This window comes from Oncorhynchus gorbuscha, linkage group LG11 (assembly GCF_021184085.1).
Source record: "Oncorhynchus gorbuscha isolate QuinsamMale2020 ecotype Even-year linkage group LG11, OgorEven_v1.0, whole genome shotgun sequence".
In the NCBI taxonomy this organism is placed as follows: Eukaryota; Metazoa; Chordata; class Actinopteri; order Salmoniformes; family Salmonidae; genus Oncorhynchus; species Oncorhynchus gorbuscha.
This window is the reverse complement of record NC_060183.1, coordinates 40,156,479-40,173,518: the sequence shown is the minus strand read 5'-3', so window position 1 is coordinate 40,173,518 and position 17,040 is coordinate 40,156,479. Positions and strand designations below refer to the sequence as shown.

The 17,040-nt window shown below is 43.9% G+C and overlaps 1 protein-coding gene across 2 annotated transcripts in view; it reads right to left on the bottom strand.

Moving 5' to 3' along the window:
- Window positions 1-13,792, bottom strand: part of pcsk5a (proprotein convertase subtilisin/kexin type 5a) — a 42,662-nt gene extending 28,870 nt beyond the window's left edge. For both annotated transcript variants that reach the window (XM_046369588.1, XM_046369589.1), the window contains exons 1-16: window positions 13,363-13,792; window positions 11,958-12,062; window positions 11,392-11,565; window positions 10,872-11,015; window positions 10,414-10,490; window positions 10,023-10,111; window positions 8,521-8,693; window positions 7,689-7,907; window positions 7,234-7,334; window positions 6,851-6,954; window positions 5,485-5,602; window positions 5,002-5,190; window positions 2,967-3,103; window positions 2,626-2,751; window positions 2,235-2,337; window positions 1,747-1,937 (exon numbers count right to left, since the gene is read on the bottom strand). In XM_046369588.1, the coding sequence (XP_046225544.1) occupies window positions 1,747-1,937; window positions 2,235-2,337; window positions 2,626-2,751; window positions 2,967-3,103; window positions 5,002-5,190; window positions 5,485-5,602; window positions 6,851-6,954; window positions 7,234-7,334; window positions 7,689-7,907; window positions 8,521-8,693; window positions 10,023-10,111; window positions 10,414-10,490; window positions 10,872-11,015; window positions 11,392-11,565; window positions 11,958-12,062; window positions 13,363-13,545 (2,233 nt within the window). In that variant the 5' untranslated portion in view covers window positions 13,546-13,792. The remainder of the gene's footprint in view (window positions 1-1,746; window positions 1,938-2,234; window positions 2,338-2,625; window positions 2,752-2,966; window positions 3,104-5,001; window positions 5,191-5,484; window positions 5,603-6,850; window positions 6,955-7,233; window positions 7,335-7,688; window positions 7,908-8,520; window positions 8,694-10,022; window positions 10,112-10,413; window positions 10,491-10,871; window positions 11,016-11,391; window positions 11,566-11,957; window positions 12,063-13,362) is intronic.
- Window positions 13,793-17,040: the final 3,248 nt, after the last annotated feature.

The following is a 17,040-nucleotide window of genomic DNA, read 5'->3' as shown; positions in this document are numbered from 1 at the left end:
TTTCTTTTTTTTAAAAATTATTTTATATTTGATTTTGATATATCAGAGGATTCTGCAGCACCCTCAGCACCCTTGCTTACTGCAGCTATGCGTATGCGGGAACGAGGGCTACCCTGTTGAATGTTAATGTTTAGTGGATGGCCATGTTAAACATTTCCTCATGAGTTATAAAGCTCAGATAGATAAATAGTAAATAACAAAATATATATATGTTTTGCATGCACTTTTTGTACCAGTATGCAATGCTATAGTAAATAGTATTAGAAATAGTACAATGTAGATTTCACGAAACAAAATACTCCACAATGCAAGTAACCATTTCACTGTACCGTTTACACCTTCTGTATCCTGGGCATGTCCCAAATAAACTTAGATTTGATTTGATATAGTGTGTGTTTACCAGAGATGGTAATGTGAAGAACAACATGAACTGCACTAAAGTCAAATTTGGATATAAGTTTAGGCAACGAGACAGTTTCCAAGAATTCTCAGTTAGAATGCCCTGCTTTTATTTCGTCACACTCACAACCGTAAGCCATTTTCTGTAATTAACTCATCATTAACTTGTGAGTTATTTTCCTGTAATAATAAATATAAATTAGATAAAGTTAAGACGTTGTCAACTATATGATATGGTCATTATTTTAACTGGCTAGCCAGCTACCTTAATGTTAGCTAGCTAATAAGCTAGAAACAAACCAAAGCATTGTTTAGAAAGTTGCTTTTAGTTGCCTAGTTTGCTAGATTGACATATACCAAATACATTTTTAAACGGATGGGTTTATTGGTGTTAAAATACACCAGCTATGTTATGTTGGACCACGTTATTGTGTTTATGCAAATTTTATATCACTGCGACATATGTCTACAGACCTGTCGATAGATTAGGTATAGACCAGCCTTTAGTCTTGAAATCTTTGGTTGTTTAGTACACTACCATACTCACTTTGTTTACCACATGGCCTCACATGTGAATCGTTAAAGGGATGGGTGGGGCTAAGGCTTAAGAGGGCGTGAACAATGCTGAATGGGTGTAGACAAACAAGAGCTCTCCAGTAGGTACCAAAAACATTCAAAGGCCATTTTTTCAAAAGTGGGATTACAAGTGAATCAACTTTCAAAGCAGAATTACTTTCCCATTGTTCCATAACTGTAGTGTATAATATACAATTTTCTAGCTCCGAGTCTATACCTTCATCCAATGTAAAAAACACAATTTCAAATGTTGTCTACATAAGACCGAATCGAGTTGGTTGGTCACATATACTAACCATCAATTTTACAATTGACATGCGGTAAGATTTCAGCTGCTTTATTACTGTAATTATTGTTTTTAGAAGTAGTGGGTCAGGGAAAATCCGACAAATTTCCCGGTGCACTGCTCTAATTCATTGTTTTCTCCTTCCCCCTGTGAACATACCGCAGAGTTGGCTAGCAAGTCTAACGATTCGTCACGATATCACCTTACATCTACAATAAAGTGTGTCCCTCTGTGATGTACACAAAGTAGTTTTGTTTCGCATCTTCAAATTGTGTTCTAGTTTTTAAAATGAAATTCGATATAGATCGATGTACGTTTGTCGTAGAATGATGATGAATGCCTCACAACGTAGGTGGCAAATCCTGAATCGCATCCTATTCCCTAGACAGTGCACTACTTTGGACCAATATTCTATGAGAGTCTAGCCATAAGTAGCGCACTACTTGGGCATTCGGGTGTCATTTGGAACACACACAGGGACATACCATGGTCCAAGTAATAATTGTCACCACAGCTTGCCGTGCAACTATTGGTTCCCTCGGTCAGGTAGTGTCCAGCGCGACATGTAGTACACTGGTCACTGCGGCTGCCCGTGCAGATTTCACAGGAGGAGAAACACTTCTTACAGCGACGCCGGTCGCCCCAGAATCCCACTGGGCACACAGACACACACGTCCTGTAAGAGAGAAAGCACATGCCTTGGTTGTTTAGTGCAACACTAGGATTGTCTCCACATGGGACACATACTAAATGCATGTGTTAACTGTGTGTCCTACAGAGTTCAAAGCTGGAAAGCCCGAGGGCTACTGTGAGAGACATCTGTGACTCGATAACAGCCGATTAAGTGAGGTTGGTAAATATGTAATAATGGGCCGCCGGACTATTGCGGCAGCCCATGATTTAAAGCACGAGTGGAAGACCTAGTACAACGTCACTGACTCCAACCTATACATTTAGAGTGAATAGTCTTGACCTGCTGTTGTTCTTGAACTTGAGGAAGAGGTGTAGACATGTGACACACTGCTGGGGGCCTGGTCCCTCACAGCCATCCTCACTGCACTCGGGGTCACATCGGCCTGGAAGGAACGAAACAAAACTTACATTTCTCATCATGCATTTTCATAGCCTGGAATAATTCATTTGACAAAGCATCTCTTACAAACACAAAAGGTGTTGGAACTCTTTAGACTTGGCGAAGCCTGGAGACTTATTAGCTTTGGCGTAGGCTACTAGTTAAACAAATGGAGCTCGATACAGGCCACAAGTTAGTAGTTCGATTCCGGTGTCTAAGCTATAAAAGGGTGTGATAATTGTGTGTCGTCTTGTTCCAAAGCTGCTCTGTGACAACGGGTAAAGTGACTCACCGTTGTATTCCTCAGTGAGGTCATCACCGTCAGTTGGCAGCTCTGCCGAGCGGGCTTGCTCACGCCGCATGGAGTATGGTTGCTCTGAGGTGCCATAAAGCACTAGAGACCACTCTCTCAATTCCCCTGTAAATCAAGAAAAAGAAAAAAACGACCTGTTATCAGGTTTTTACTTAACTACATGACTTGACCAAAATCAACTAGGTCCCCAAGTCTTTCCTGGTCAGGTCACGTGATCAAGAAAAGAAAAAAAATCAGGACTCGACTCATGTGTAACAGTATTTGATATCTGGTGTAATTCTTGTGGTATTGAATGATGGTAAAAGTATAGCATGGCAAACCTGTTTCACTGTTGTCCCTTTGTTGAGATGGAGTATCCAGGACCTCCAGACTCCACTCTCCTGATGCCTTCTCCCCCCAGCAGTGAGTGGTCATGAACTCCCAGCTCTGGAAGCCCTCAATGGAGTGGTCAAGAGGCCTGGACCAACATACAACCACGGTATAATAAACTCAGCAAAAAAAGAAACGTCCTCTCACTGTCAACTGCGTTTATTTTCAGCAAACATGTGTAAATATTTGTGTGTACATAACAAGATTCAACAACTGAGACGTAAACTGAACCAAGATCCACAGACATGTGACTAACAGAAATGGAATCATGTGTCCCTGAACAAAGGGGTGGGTTGTCAAAATCAAAATAACAGTCGGTATCTGGTGTGGCCACCAGCTGCTTTAAGTACTGCAGTGCATCTGTTCCTCATGGACTGCACCAGACGTGCCAGTTCTTGCTGTGAGAGTTAGCCCACTCTTCCACCAAGGCACCTGCAGGTTCCTGGACATTTCTGGAGGGAATGGCCCTAGCCCTCCGATCCAAAAGGTCCCAGACGTGCTCAATGGGATTGAGATCCGGGCTCTTTGCTTGCCATGGCAGAACACTGACATTCCTGTCTTGCAGGAAATCACGCACAGAATGAGCAATATGGCTGGTGGCATTGTCATGATGGAGGGTCATGTCAGGATGAGCCTGCAGGGAAGGTACCAAATGAGGGAGGAGGATGTCTTCCCTGTAACGCACAGCGTTGAGATTGCCTTCAATCACAACAAGCTCAGTCCAATGAGGCTGTGATACACCGCCCCAGACCATGACGGACCCTCCACCTCCAAATCGATCCCGCCCCAGAGTACAGGCCTCGGTAAAACGCTCATTCCTTCGACGATAAACGTGAATCCGACCATCACCCCTGGTGAGACAAAACCGCGACTCATCAGAAAAGAGCACTTTTTGCCAGTCCTGTCTGGTCCAGCGACAGTGGGTTTGGGCCCATAGGCGACATTGTTGCCGGTGATGTCTGGTGAGGACATGCCTTACAACAGGCCTACAAGCCCTCAGTCTAGCATCTCTCAGCCTATTGCGGACAGTCTGAGCACTGATGGAGGGATTGTGTGTTCCTGGTGTAACTCGGGCAGTTGTTGTTGCCATCCTGTACCTGTCCCACAGGTGTGATGATCGGATGTACTGATCCTGTGCAGGTGTTGTTACACGTGGTCTGCCACTGCGAGGATGAGCTGTCCGTCTTGTCTCCCTGTAGCGCTGTCTTAGGCGCCTCACAGTACGGACATAGCAATTTATTGCCCTGGCCACATCTGCAGTTCTCATGCCTCCTTGCAGCATGCCTAAGGCACATTCACGCAGATGAGCAGGGACCCTGGGCATCTTTCTGTTGGTGTTTTTCAGAGCCAATAGAAAGGCCTCTTTAGTGTCTTCAGTTTTCATAACTACGACCTTAATTGCCTACCGTCTGTAAGCTGTTAGTGTCTTAACGACCGTTCCACAGGTGCATGTTCATGAATGGTTCATTAAGAAATAGTGTTTAAACCCTTTACAATAAATACCTGTGAAGTTATGTGGATTTTTACAAATGCCCTCTGAAAGACATTGACCACTATGACCAGGACCACAACACGACCATAGTGTAATATAATGCAAATGTTGACCAGGACCAAAATACAACAGAGCCACGTTACACTGTCATTTCTGGATTCTCTCCATAACCAAAGTTTATCGATACGATTTCAGACCACTTTTTTGGTGAGAAAACTTTGAGGTGAACTATCACTTTAAGTCACTCGGCACATCAGCCAGTTTCTATCATCAACAAATATTTAGAATTTGTTAAGAGTGGGTGAAGCGACCAATCCCACTTGTATTGAGTACTACAGCACAACACCCTTTTCACACTATCATGCCAACCTGAACCGTACTGTTCCTTTTCACATTGTCCTTTCCACAGCTCCAGGAACTATGGTGTATGTGTAACCAGGCCAGCGCAATACAGTTCATCTTGTCTTGGCTCAGAAGTGTGAAAAGGGACTTACCTGTTTGCCAGTAGCTGTGACTTGGTCCCAGCGGGTGACGTGAGTGTGACGGAGAGGTCACCTCTGTGACTGTGGGTGATGGTGACACGGATGACTACATGCTCCAGATAAACAATGTGCTGCAGGGGATGATGGGAGCAGCCGGTGGACTCATACACAGACCTCAGCACAAGGCCTGGAGGAATGGTTCTGTAATGTGACAGAGAGAGAGAGAGAGAGAGAGAGAGAGAGAGAGAGAGAGAGAGAGAGAGAGAGAGAGAGAGAGAGAGAGAGAGAGAGGTGACAGGGGAGCGGAAGAGAATGTGGGAGAGAGAGTGAGAGAGAAGGACAGAGATACAGAGAAAGAGAGAGAAAGTATGAGCGAAACAGAGAGATTGTGAGGGAATTCCCATGCCGATGGATTCTCTGTGGAGATGGATAGATGGATATGCTTCAAAGGGAATAGAGGATTGTGTCCATGGTGGGAAGCAGTCAGTCAAGTACCTGCTCTCTTGGGTGGGAGCCTCCTTACACACATGTTGGGAGGGGACCAGTCTCCATCGCTCAGCCTCCTTCACCATGCTCTCTGCATCCAGCAGCCCAAAGCCGTACAGGTGGCTCACTGCCAATTAATAATTGAATGAATTGAATGAATGGACAGAAGGAATAACCAATACACTAACAAACAAACAAATGAATGGATCGATGACTTAAGTAAGCCATCCATGAAGCAATCCACAAAATTGTTTGACTACAGAGGTAGCAAAACTGTACTTCAATTCTATGATACTCCCCCACTTAACATACTGCTTGACTAGTTGGGCCCAAGCTTGCTGTACAACATTAAAACCTATTCAGTCTGTCTACAAACAGGCTCTCAAAGTGCTTGATAGGAAGCCCAATAGCCATCATCATTGTCACATCCTTAGAAAGCATGAGCTCTTGAGTTGGGAAAATCTTGTGCAATACACCGACGCATGTCTTGTATTCAAGATCCTTAATGGCCTGGCTCCCCCTCCACTCAATATTTTTGTTAAACAGAAAACCCAGACATATGGCAGCAGATCCACAAGGTCTGCCATGAAACAGTTGACTGTATAGTTCCCCTAAGGAAAAGCACCTTTAGTAAATCTGCATTCTCTGTGAGAGCTTCCCATGTCTGGAATACACTGCCATCAGACACACATAACTGCACCACATATCACACTTTCACAAAATGCTTGAAGACACGGCTAAAGGTCAATCAGATTTGTGAACATGGTCCCTAGCTGTGTGTTGCCGCTTTCCATGTTGTCTGTTGTCTGTAGCTTGTGAGGTGTGGAAACACTTTGTTGCTTTTATGAATTTTGTTTTGCTGCTTTTTGTTCTATGTTGCTCTGTCTGTATGCTATGTCTTGCTTGTCCTATGTTGCTATGTCTTGCTTGTTCTATGGTGCTATTGTCTATATTGTAATTGTTTTTAATAACCTGCCCAGGGACTGCGGTTGAAAATGAGCCGGCTGGCTAAAACCGGCACTTTTACTGAAACGTTGATTAATGTGCACTGTCCCTGTAAAAATAAAATAAAATAAACTAAACTAAATTAGTCGGTCAATCTAGCAATTAGTCGGTCAATCTAGCAATTAGTCGGTCAATCTAGCAATTAGTCGGTCAATCTAGATAGGAATGTCTTAAATGTGGTTGTTTGTCGTTTGATGTGTAGTGGTACAGAAATAATTGTTCCCTTGTATGTGTTTTGGATGTCAATGGAAATGATTATAAATGAAGGAAAGCCCTTTTAGTTTTCTGTAGCCAAGCGTTAAGGAAACACAAACTCATTTGTGGACAGGATATGGGAAACAAATTCAATCAAATCAGATCAGATAGATACCCTGGTATCCAGCCCCGTTGGTGTGCCAGTCAGGGGAGGTCAGGTGACTGGCCTGTGACGTTCTGACAATAATGTGCTGCACGTCCCTCCACGTCAGCAGTGGGCTGGGTCAGGGCCCCACAGACACAAGTTAACAACACTGTATATAGTATATTATCTTAGTAATACTATAAAAACATGATCAATAGCTTATAACTAGGGCCATGAGTTTTTCTTGACCACGTGACCTGACAAGGAAGAATTTTCAGTCCAAGTTTTAGCCTTTAACTAGGGCCTAGAGTTGTTCCTGGTCAGGTCACGTGGTCAAGAAAATATTATAGGTAACAAGGAGGTTATCATTAGATTTATATCTCGGTGATGATATCTCTAGGAAAGTAGGTTACTTGGCCTCCAGGGCGAGTGCGATGACCCCTGCTGCCATTGGAGCGGAGACTGAGGTCCCAGAATGCTCCTTGCTACAGCCTTGTTTCAGGTCCAATGTTACCTGCCAGATAGAAAGTATTGTTGTGTGACTACAAAATGGTACAGTAGATGTGCTATTATGCCTTATAAACATCAAGATACACTTTGTAACTTTCAGGTCATTTAATTTCCCCTGTGACAACGACAAACACATTCTGTCAAGAAGCAAAATTGAAAAAAAAAAAATAATGGATACATTCACCCCATCCTTTCCTTTCACAAACAAGCGCTGCAGCTGAAAAGAGCTGAAGTGGCTGCACCGTTGAGACGGGTTTAAATCACTGTCATATGCAGCTATTGTATCAAATAATGAAGTCAAATCTAAATGTACTCATCACGCATAGCCGGGTTGGGGCCGATATACAGCTTGACTCACCATCTTGGCTCCCTGTCTGTCGGTGGAGAAGGAGCTGTAGGTGGAGGCCAGTGTCGAGGGGCATGGCTCCAGGTAGTCGGGTCTGGCCCCGCTATGGGTGGTGCTGCTGATGGAGATGGTGTAGATGCTGTTGGTGTAGCCGTCACAGGAGCAGTGATCCCTGCTCCGCCCACCGTTACCCGACGCCCACACGAAGATGGAGCCACGCCCCTTCCTTCCCTGGGAGTGGGGGTTCATGGGAGTAGTAGTTTTGGTCAAATGACCTTCGTCAAGGTTTTATAGGATTTGGATTCTACACACTGATCTAAGGTTGTTCTTGCGTATTCCCTTCACCGTTGGTTTACATTAGGGGGGGGGGGTGCAAACTGATCCTAGATCTAAGGGCACCCTTCTCCCCTGTGATTAATGCCAAGCGTGAAGAGCCACTAATGGTTCATATTTGTATGTTATTTACATATTGATATGAAGATAAAGATAAGCACTAGAAGTAAACAGACAGACAGACAGACAGACAGACAGACAGACAGACAGACAGACAGACAGACAGACAGACAGACAGACAGACAGACAGACAGACAGACAGACAGACAGACAGACAGACAGACAGACAGACAGACAGACAGACAGACAGACAGACAGGACACTACAGACAGCTTTATTTTCTTGAGATTTCAGGACTTTTTGTGGAGCAAAATTGTTTGACCATTGAAAATCCTATTTTCAAGGTAGAGAAACAAGTAAACACACACGTGCACATGCACATAGTGGAGAATACATGTTTGACTGTACTGATGCAGAGAAGTTAGACAGACACACACACACACACACTCACAGTGCGTATGCCGTTGTCTAATGCGAGGCGAGCCAGAGGGCCAGGTCCTTCCACAGTCCTCCCATCATCCTCCGGCCCCCAGCTGGCAGAGTAAATATCAATGTGCTGCTGCCTGAAGCTCAGGGATTGGGCCTCTACTATGTCCGTCACATCTCCGTCCAGCATACGAATGCCTGCAGATACAGGAGTGGGATGGACCTTCATAACCTTAGTATTCACTACATAGGATGGATCACCCATAGGAATAGTCCGACTAGAATGAGATTATATTTTTATGAGACCGCCTGATTTTGAGGAGACCTTCAGCACCATACAGTATGTGTGCATCTTCAATTTACAATATACCTTCTATTTAATATTTGTAAAACTGAACTTGGACTGAATATACAGTATTTGTGTCATGTTTGTCATTTATTATCATGTCTTGTCCCTGTGCTCCCCATTCTATTCGTTTCCCTCTGCTGGTCTTATTAGGTTCTTTCCCTCTTTCTATCCCTCTCTCTCCCCCTCCCTCTCTCACTCTCTCGCTCTCTCTTCTCTCTATCGTTCCGTTCCTGCTCCCAGCTGTTCCTATTCCCCTAATCATCATTTAGTCTTCCCACACCTGTTCCCGATCCTTTCCCCTGATTAGAGTCCCTATTTCTTCCTTTGTGTTCCGTTCCTGTCCTGTCGGTTCCGTGTTTAGAATTCACCGTGCTGTGATTGTGTATCGCCCTGTCCTGTCGTGTTTTTGCCTTCATCAGATGCTGCGTGTGAGCAGGTGTCTCTGTCAGCTACGGCCTGCGCCTACCCGAAGCGACCTGCAGTCTGTGGCCGCTTCTCCTGTTATTCCCCTCTACAGACTAGAGGATTTCTGTTATTCCCTGTTTGGACATTTCCTGTTAAGGATTCAGGATTTGTCGTTTTCTGTTTGGACTTGAATAAACTCTGTTTCTGTTAAGTCGCTTTTGGGTCCTCTTTCACCTGCATGACAATTTGTCCATATTTAATGTGCTGGCACCAAGGAGATACATTTTGTTTTTAAATACCTTTTTCTCCCCAATTTCGATCTTGTCTCATCTCTACAACTCCCCAACCGGCTCGGGAGGCGAAGGTCGAGTCATGGGTCCTCCAAAACATGCTCGGCCTAACCACACTTCTTAACACCTGCCCGCTTAACCTGGAAGCCAGGCGCACCAATGTGTCGGAGGAAACACTATTCAACTGATGACCGAAGTCAGCATGCAGGCAGCCGGCCTGCCACAAGTAGTTGCTAGAGTGCAATGAGCCAAGTATAGACCCCCCCCCCCCCCGGCCAAACCCTCCCCTAACACGGATGACGCTGGGCCAATTGTGCGCCGCCCTATGGGACACCCGATCACGGCCGGTTGTGATACCGCCCGTGATCGAACCTGGGTCTGTAGTATCGCCTCTAGCACTGCGATGCAGTGCCTTAGACTGCTCGGGAGTCCCCTGCATTTCATGTATTTATAAACGTGACTAATAAAGAACTCAAAACTCACCACCTATCCGAGCATTGAAGGAGATTCCAACAGTGCACTGAGAGTTATTTGCTGCCGCGGCAACCATCCCAGCACATTTTGTCCCATGGCTTACCCGGAAAAAAAGGGAATGTATACCACATTAGCTTAGTTGCATATGTATGAGGAGACAGGCTATATGTACAACATCAAACTGGCAAAGAATAGACACATTCAAACAAGTGAATATGCATATTCATATAATATGAACATAATATATGAGTGTAATTGTGGTTGCTTCATAACATGGGCTAAGATTCTGCAAAAAGCTGCAATAAGTAGGGCCTGGAGTTTTTCCTGACCACATCAACTTACCACAAAAAAACTCACAGCCCCAGCTATGAGCAATATGCATATTGAAAATTAGAATAACCTGTTGTCATTGCTGGAGTCGTATCTGGGCGTGGGGTCATCATCATTCCCATTGAAATCATAGCTTGCAAAGGGGTCCTAAGATACAGTGACATAAAAAAAAAACAAAAGTCAGTGGCTAATTGGCCTTTAGTGTCTTCCAGTCTAGCCTGGTCTGGTGAGCCTGGTCTGCCTGGTCTGGTCTAGCCTGGTCTGGTCTAGCCTGGTCTGGTCTAGCCTATACTCCACCAGTCAGAGCCTATTGACTCACAAATCAACTAGGCGTGTCTGAACACTAAAGCGGACAAGACGTTTAGCCTGTATTTTAATACTCTGCATTGACCTTTAAAAGCTCCGGGCCAAGAGCTTTGACTGCATATTGTCTCAGCTCTGGACTTTTACATTCGGGACATATGCCAAATTGCTTTTAATAAATGTCCTTGTGAAGTCTTCAGAAGAGACGGTTCCCGAGGCACTTACAAAATTTGGCCTGAGATCAGGATGCTCTCTCTCGATGCCGTCATCCAAGATGGACACCACCACTCCCTTCCCTGTGTGTCCTCTCCTCCAGGCCCCCTCGATGTTCATGTAGGAAGGACAGCCCTGGGAGCCCTCACTGCAGTGCTGTTGATGGGGGGGGGGGGGGGGGGTCAGCACATGTCATGTTTACTTGTATCATTAGCTGTTACTTGAATAATAGTTATACCTACAAGGTGTCCTCGCAAAGCACAATACAAAACAATGGCGCAAATGTGGGTAATGCACAGACACTTGTAGCATGTTTGTAAATGTATGTTTGACCCCGTTTAAATATACCTTTTAAACTCATCCTTCCTTCCTTGAGGTAATTACTGACCTGTTTCGCTTACATTGCTCTCATCAATCATGTCATGTCATGTCAGATTAGGTAAGAGAAAGGATGCATTTTAAAAATGTTGGAACGAGGCCATTACTGTATATCTGCGGTGCAGCTGTGCCCTCTCAGCTGAGAGATACTCACAATGTACCACAAGCTGCACCACTGGGGGTCATTGAAAACCAGTGTCTGGGTCTGGTTAGGTTGGATGGGGCCTGGGTGAATGAGTTTCGTCCGAACGTCAATGGAGTAGATGTGACTGGCTCTGGAGTTCCTCTTGGTCCTCCAATGGACCACCTGTTGCTGCACCCACTCCACCTGCAGAGGAATAGAGGTTATAGGACTCCCGGTGTAGGCTACTCACAGTAGTATGGAATGCACACTATCGACAGTACAAGGCGGTGTTTCACGTGTTTGCTGAGTCTGGTGAAAGGTCAAATGATATTCATATCGATTTTTGTTTTTACATCAATTGAGTATGTCTTTTGTGTGCGCGTGACTGCTTGCTTTGTGTGTGTGTGCTCGTTCATGTGTGTGTGTGTGTGTGTGTGTGCTCGTTCATGTGTGTGCTCGTTCATGTGTGTGTGTGTGTGTTCATTCATGTGTGTGTGTGTGTGTGTGTGTGTGTGTGTGTGTGCAGCATGTCATGCAGCTAATAAATTATATAGGAGGGTATCAATAACACCTCCAATGGGATCTAGTTACTGTACCTTGGTCTCCTTGGCGACGAGGTCGGTAACATCTTTGTTGGACAACGTGGACCGCTCCACAGTCCCGCTGTGGTGGAAACTATAAAAGTTGTTCAAGTCTCCAATCTGGGCAAAGGTGGAAACCATTTTTAAAAAGTTAACTAAGCAAGCCAGTTAATAACAAATTCTTATTTACAATGACGGCCTACCGGGGAACAGTGGGTTAACTGCCGTGTTCAGGGGCAGAACAGCAGATTTTTTTACCTTGTCAGCTCAGGGATTTGATCCAGCAACCTTTTGGTTACTGGCCCAATGCTCTGAACACTAGGCTACCTGCCGTGTATAATCGTGTATATGTATACTAACGGGATCTGCCGCTTTTTCAACTGTGTCCCCATGTCTAAATGGCTGATAAATTATGAAGCTGTCATTGACATCAGTCATTGAGAAGGTTACTTTACACCCCTACTAGACTTTCAGGCCAGGGCAACCTGAACCCCAGGTACTGAGCCATGGGCTGGGCTATACCCTGTGGGTACACTCCTTTCTGACACCCAGGTTGATCATAATACCACCATTACGTATGTGTGCCTGGACCTGAACAGAATGGAATTTAGGCTAGGCTACACAAAACAGACCATGTTTCCATCAGGGTGCTAATAGAGGGAAAGACTAAACAGTAAGAGTAGTGCTTTGGCTATTCTATCTGGGACCATACTGCTGTTGTAATCCATGAGTAGAAATGATGACTCCTTGGTCCCATATCATACATCGAACTACTGAGTTGTGAGGTGACTGAACTCAATCTCTCCTTGAACCAGGGTGGCAAATTGTAGCCTGAGCCTTCCTTTCCGCTCTGAAGAGATGTAGGCCTGGGTCATATGAAAATAGGGCTTTTGGCCTGCATCTTCTGATAAGGAAGATAGTCTGATGTGGGTGCTCACTACAAGGTCAATGACTTGGCTAATTTGATATGGGGGCCACATGACTGTTTGAAGTCTCAGAAACGAATCTGATGTCTGCCCCAGCCAAACAACCGTGAATGATTCAGATCCAATCCAGCATTTCATGCAAAAAGCTTGTCATTCACATGGGATAGAAAACGTCTTTCATCCAAATTAGGCGTACTTTAAAGGAAACAGCTAATACAAATAGACTTAGGCTATGTATCAAAATACTGGGTCAATGGACAAATTTGACAAAGGTAATGATGGTGCATAAGTAAAGTTAGATATCATGTTTAGGCCGAAGAATAGCGGACTAAACTAAACGGTGAACTTAATTCTGTCACCAGGAGTTTAGTCCATTGGCCCACTAAACGTATAGACCGGTGTAACGTTTTTCCCCATTTGCATTGCAGTCGAATCATGAAACATTAGGCTACAGTAGAAAAGTATAATGATCATATGCAACTTTGATAATTTACCTGGCCCAAATTGTGAAATCCATATTTCTCCGCTATACTGTCTGCAGAGGCGGGTGCCCCATCTATCCTGATCGCCCAGTCATTTGTGTATATTATTGTTTGACAGAGTGGCATGAGACTCCCCATCCAAACAAACGCGAAAATAGTCATCATTCCGGTTGAAAGAGGTAAATTCCGTGTCATCTCGCTCAAAAGTTTTTACAAAAGTTCTCTCGGACTCCTTTCACCGTCTGAAGCGCCTTCACATAGCGAGGAAGTTGTCATTTACTATGATAGACCTATGTTCGTAATTTGTTTTTGAATATTATCGGTGAATGACTGTGTTCAAAACGTGTCCTGCAGAAAATGTCATTTCCCTGTTGAAATCTACCAGTGAGGACCAACTTAATTTAGAATGCAGACGAGCCTAGATATCAGATTGCCATCTTCAATGACCCCAAAGTATCTCCTTTCAGTCACTCGTTGGTGACACAAATCAAATAGGCCTATTATTGGTCAAACTGTAGGCCTATATTGCACAATGTTTACAAAGTGATTTGATTGACAAAAATGATATCATTTACAAATGCTTGATGAATCATTAGTAATGGCCTAGTCTATGAAGGATTTCCTGACTGAGACATGTTGACTGTGTACTTTCATTTCAATTACTCCCCGAGAAGTGTTAACTTATATGATTAGGCCTAGACTATTTTGTGTGGCAGATGAGTAGCCTTCTTATAGTGAGGAGTTGACACAACTGTCCTTGGGAGTTTAAAAAAAAAACAATGTAATTATGTCAGACTCGGTGTTCCTAATTAGAATGACAATCCCTCCTATTCATTTAGGATCACTTCAAGACAGAGGCCTGCAGATTTATTGCAAAGCATTTACTGGGATCGACACATCAGTGGCATATGGATCTGTGGCGTACACTTTTGAGGTATGAAGTCATCTGATATACAGTGAATAATACTCCCTTCAACTATCTGTTATCCATTGAAAACACCATTTGTCTGTGCAATACCTTGACCTGACACCCTTTGAATGAACATTAGACAATGAAGTCTCAATCCATTCCTAAAATGTGATAATGTTTGAAATGTTTTTCTGATCGAATATATACTGAACAAAAATATGAACGCAACATGTAAAGTGTTGGTCCCTTGTTTCATGAGCTTAAATAAAAGATCCCAGAAATTTTCCATATGCATTAAAAGCTTTTTTCTCTCAAATTTTGTGAACAAATTTGTTTACTTCCCTGTTAGTGAGCATTTATACTTTGCCGAGATAATCCATCCACCAGATAAGTGTGGCGTATCAGGAAGCTGGTTAAACAGCATGTTCATTACACAGGTTCACCTTGTGCTGGGGACAATAAAAGGTCACTCTAAAGTGTGCAGTTTTGTCACACAATGCCACAGAGGGAGAGTGCAATTGGCACGCCTGACTGAATGTCCACCAGAGCTGTTAGCAGATAATTTAATGTTAATTTCTCCACCATAAGCCACCTCGTTTGCAAAAATTTGGCATTATGTTCAACCGGCCTCATAACCGTAGACCACGTGCAACCGCGCCAGCCCACATCGGGTTTTCTTCACCTGCGCGATCATCTGAGACCAGCCACCTGGACAGATGATGAAACTGTGGGTTTGCACAACTGAATAATTTCTGCACAAACTGTTGTTTAAAAAAAAAATGGAACCTTTATTTAACTTGGCATGTCAGTTAAGAACAAATTATTATTTATAATAACAGCATTCCCTGGCCAAACCCGGACAACACTGGGCCAATTGTGCACCGCTCTATGGGACTCCAAATCACAGCCGGATGTGATGCAGCCTGGAAACCGTCTCAGGGAAGCTTATCTGCGTGCTTGTTGTCCTCACCAGGGTCTTGATCTGATTACAGGTCAGCGCCGTAACCGACTTCAGTGGGCAAACGCTCACCTTTGATGGCCACTGGCACGCTGGAGAAGTGTGTTCTTCACAGATTAATCCCATTTTCAACTGTACTGGGCAGATGGTAGACAGTGTATATGGCGTTGTGTTGGCGAGCAGTTTGCTGTTGTCAACATTGTGAACAGAGTGCCCGATGGTGGCGGTGGGGTTATGGTATGGGCAGGCATAAGCTATGGACAACAAACACAATTTCATTTTATCAGTGGCAATTTGTATGGATAGAGATCCTGAGGCCCATTGTCGTGCCATTCATCAGCCGCGATTACCTCATGTTTCAGCATGATAATGCACGGCCCCATGTCGCAAGGATCTGTATATAATTCCTGGAAGCTAAACATGTCCCAGTTCTTCCATGGCCTACATACTCGCCAGACATGTCACCCATTGAGGATGTTTGGGATGGTCTGGATCAACATGTACGACAGAGTGTTCCAATTCCCACCTATACCCAACAACTTTGCACAGCCATTGAAGAGGAGTGGGACAACATTCCACAGGCCACAATCAATAGCCTAATCAAATGGTGGTCACACCAGATACTGACTGGTTTTCTGATCCCCGGTTTCCTGATATTGAAAAATATATACATGTCATTTTTTACCCCTTTTTCTCGATTTCATGATATCCAATTGGTAGTTACAGTCTTGTCCCATCGCTGCAACTCCCATACGGGGACTCGGGAGAGGCGAAGGGCGAGAGCTATGTGTCCTCCGAAACACGACTCTGCCAAGCCACACTGCTTCTTGACACACTGCTCGCTTAACGCGGAAGCCATCCGCCCCAACGGGTCAGAGGAAACACCGGTCCAGCTGGCGACCGAAGTCAGCGTGCATGCGCAAGGGCCTAATGAATTTATTTCAATTGACAGATTTTCCTTAAATTACTTAATTCTGTAAACTCTTTGAAATTGTTGCATGTTGCGTTTATATTTTTGTTCAGTGTATATTCTTTCATCATCGAGCCATTGCAAGTTTGTCTAATGATTTATTATTGATATGAATCATTCATTATACTTCTAAATCATGTAGGCAGCGTGTTGTAATAGTTGTAATAGAATTCCCTTTATTCAGTTAAATGTATTCCTTTTGAATTGCACATTTTAATAAAAGGGTCGGTGATGCACTGTGCACATGGTTTTTATTATCTAGTATTTCACTTTGGAAAGAAAACAAACTGGATGAAAGCTGAAGAAAACAAAGAAAAAGCACCTCTCGGCAAGCAGTCACAGGACTTTGAAGTTATCTAACATGTCCTTGGAGAGACTGACTTTGATGTTTCGAAAAATTAAGCTCAAACAAACTGCAAATTCCCCTGGAAATAATTGTCAAACTGGATTCTTGAGCACCTAGACTACCCCGAGGGTAGCTCAGGCATCAGCCCTCCTACCTATTTATTTGGTGTTAAAATGTTTTTCTTTAATACTAACTCTAATGCACCTCTAGAGTACAGGTCCCAAGGGGGTAGTTGTTCAATGCAAATGCAAACAAACATCTTGAAGTTCTGACAGTCTGAAAGTCTTTAGTTTTGTTTTCAGCATTTGTTGCTTATTATTCAAACCTTAGAATTGTTCAATTGCTTGAACGCGTTCCACGGGACTTTCTCTGTCTGAGACTGCTGTTTTACCAGCAATAACAGCTCTTACTGAAAGAAATTGGGTTAGCCCTCATTTTGAACACATCCCCTTTCCCTTCCACTTTATGCAGTCTAATAAACAGGCTATAGGCCAGGTTGCTTTACC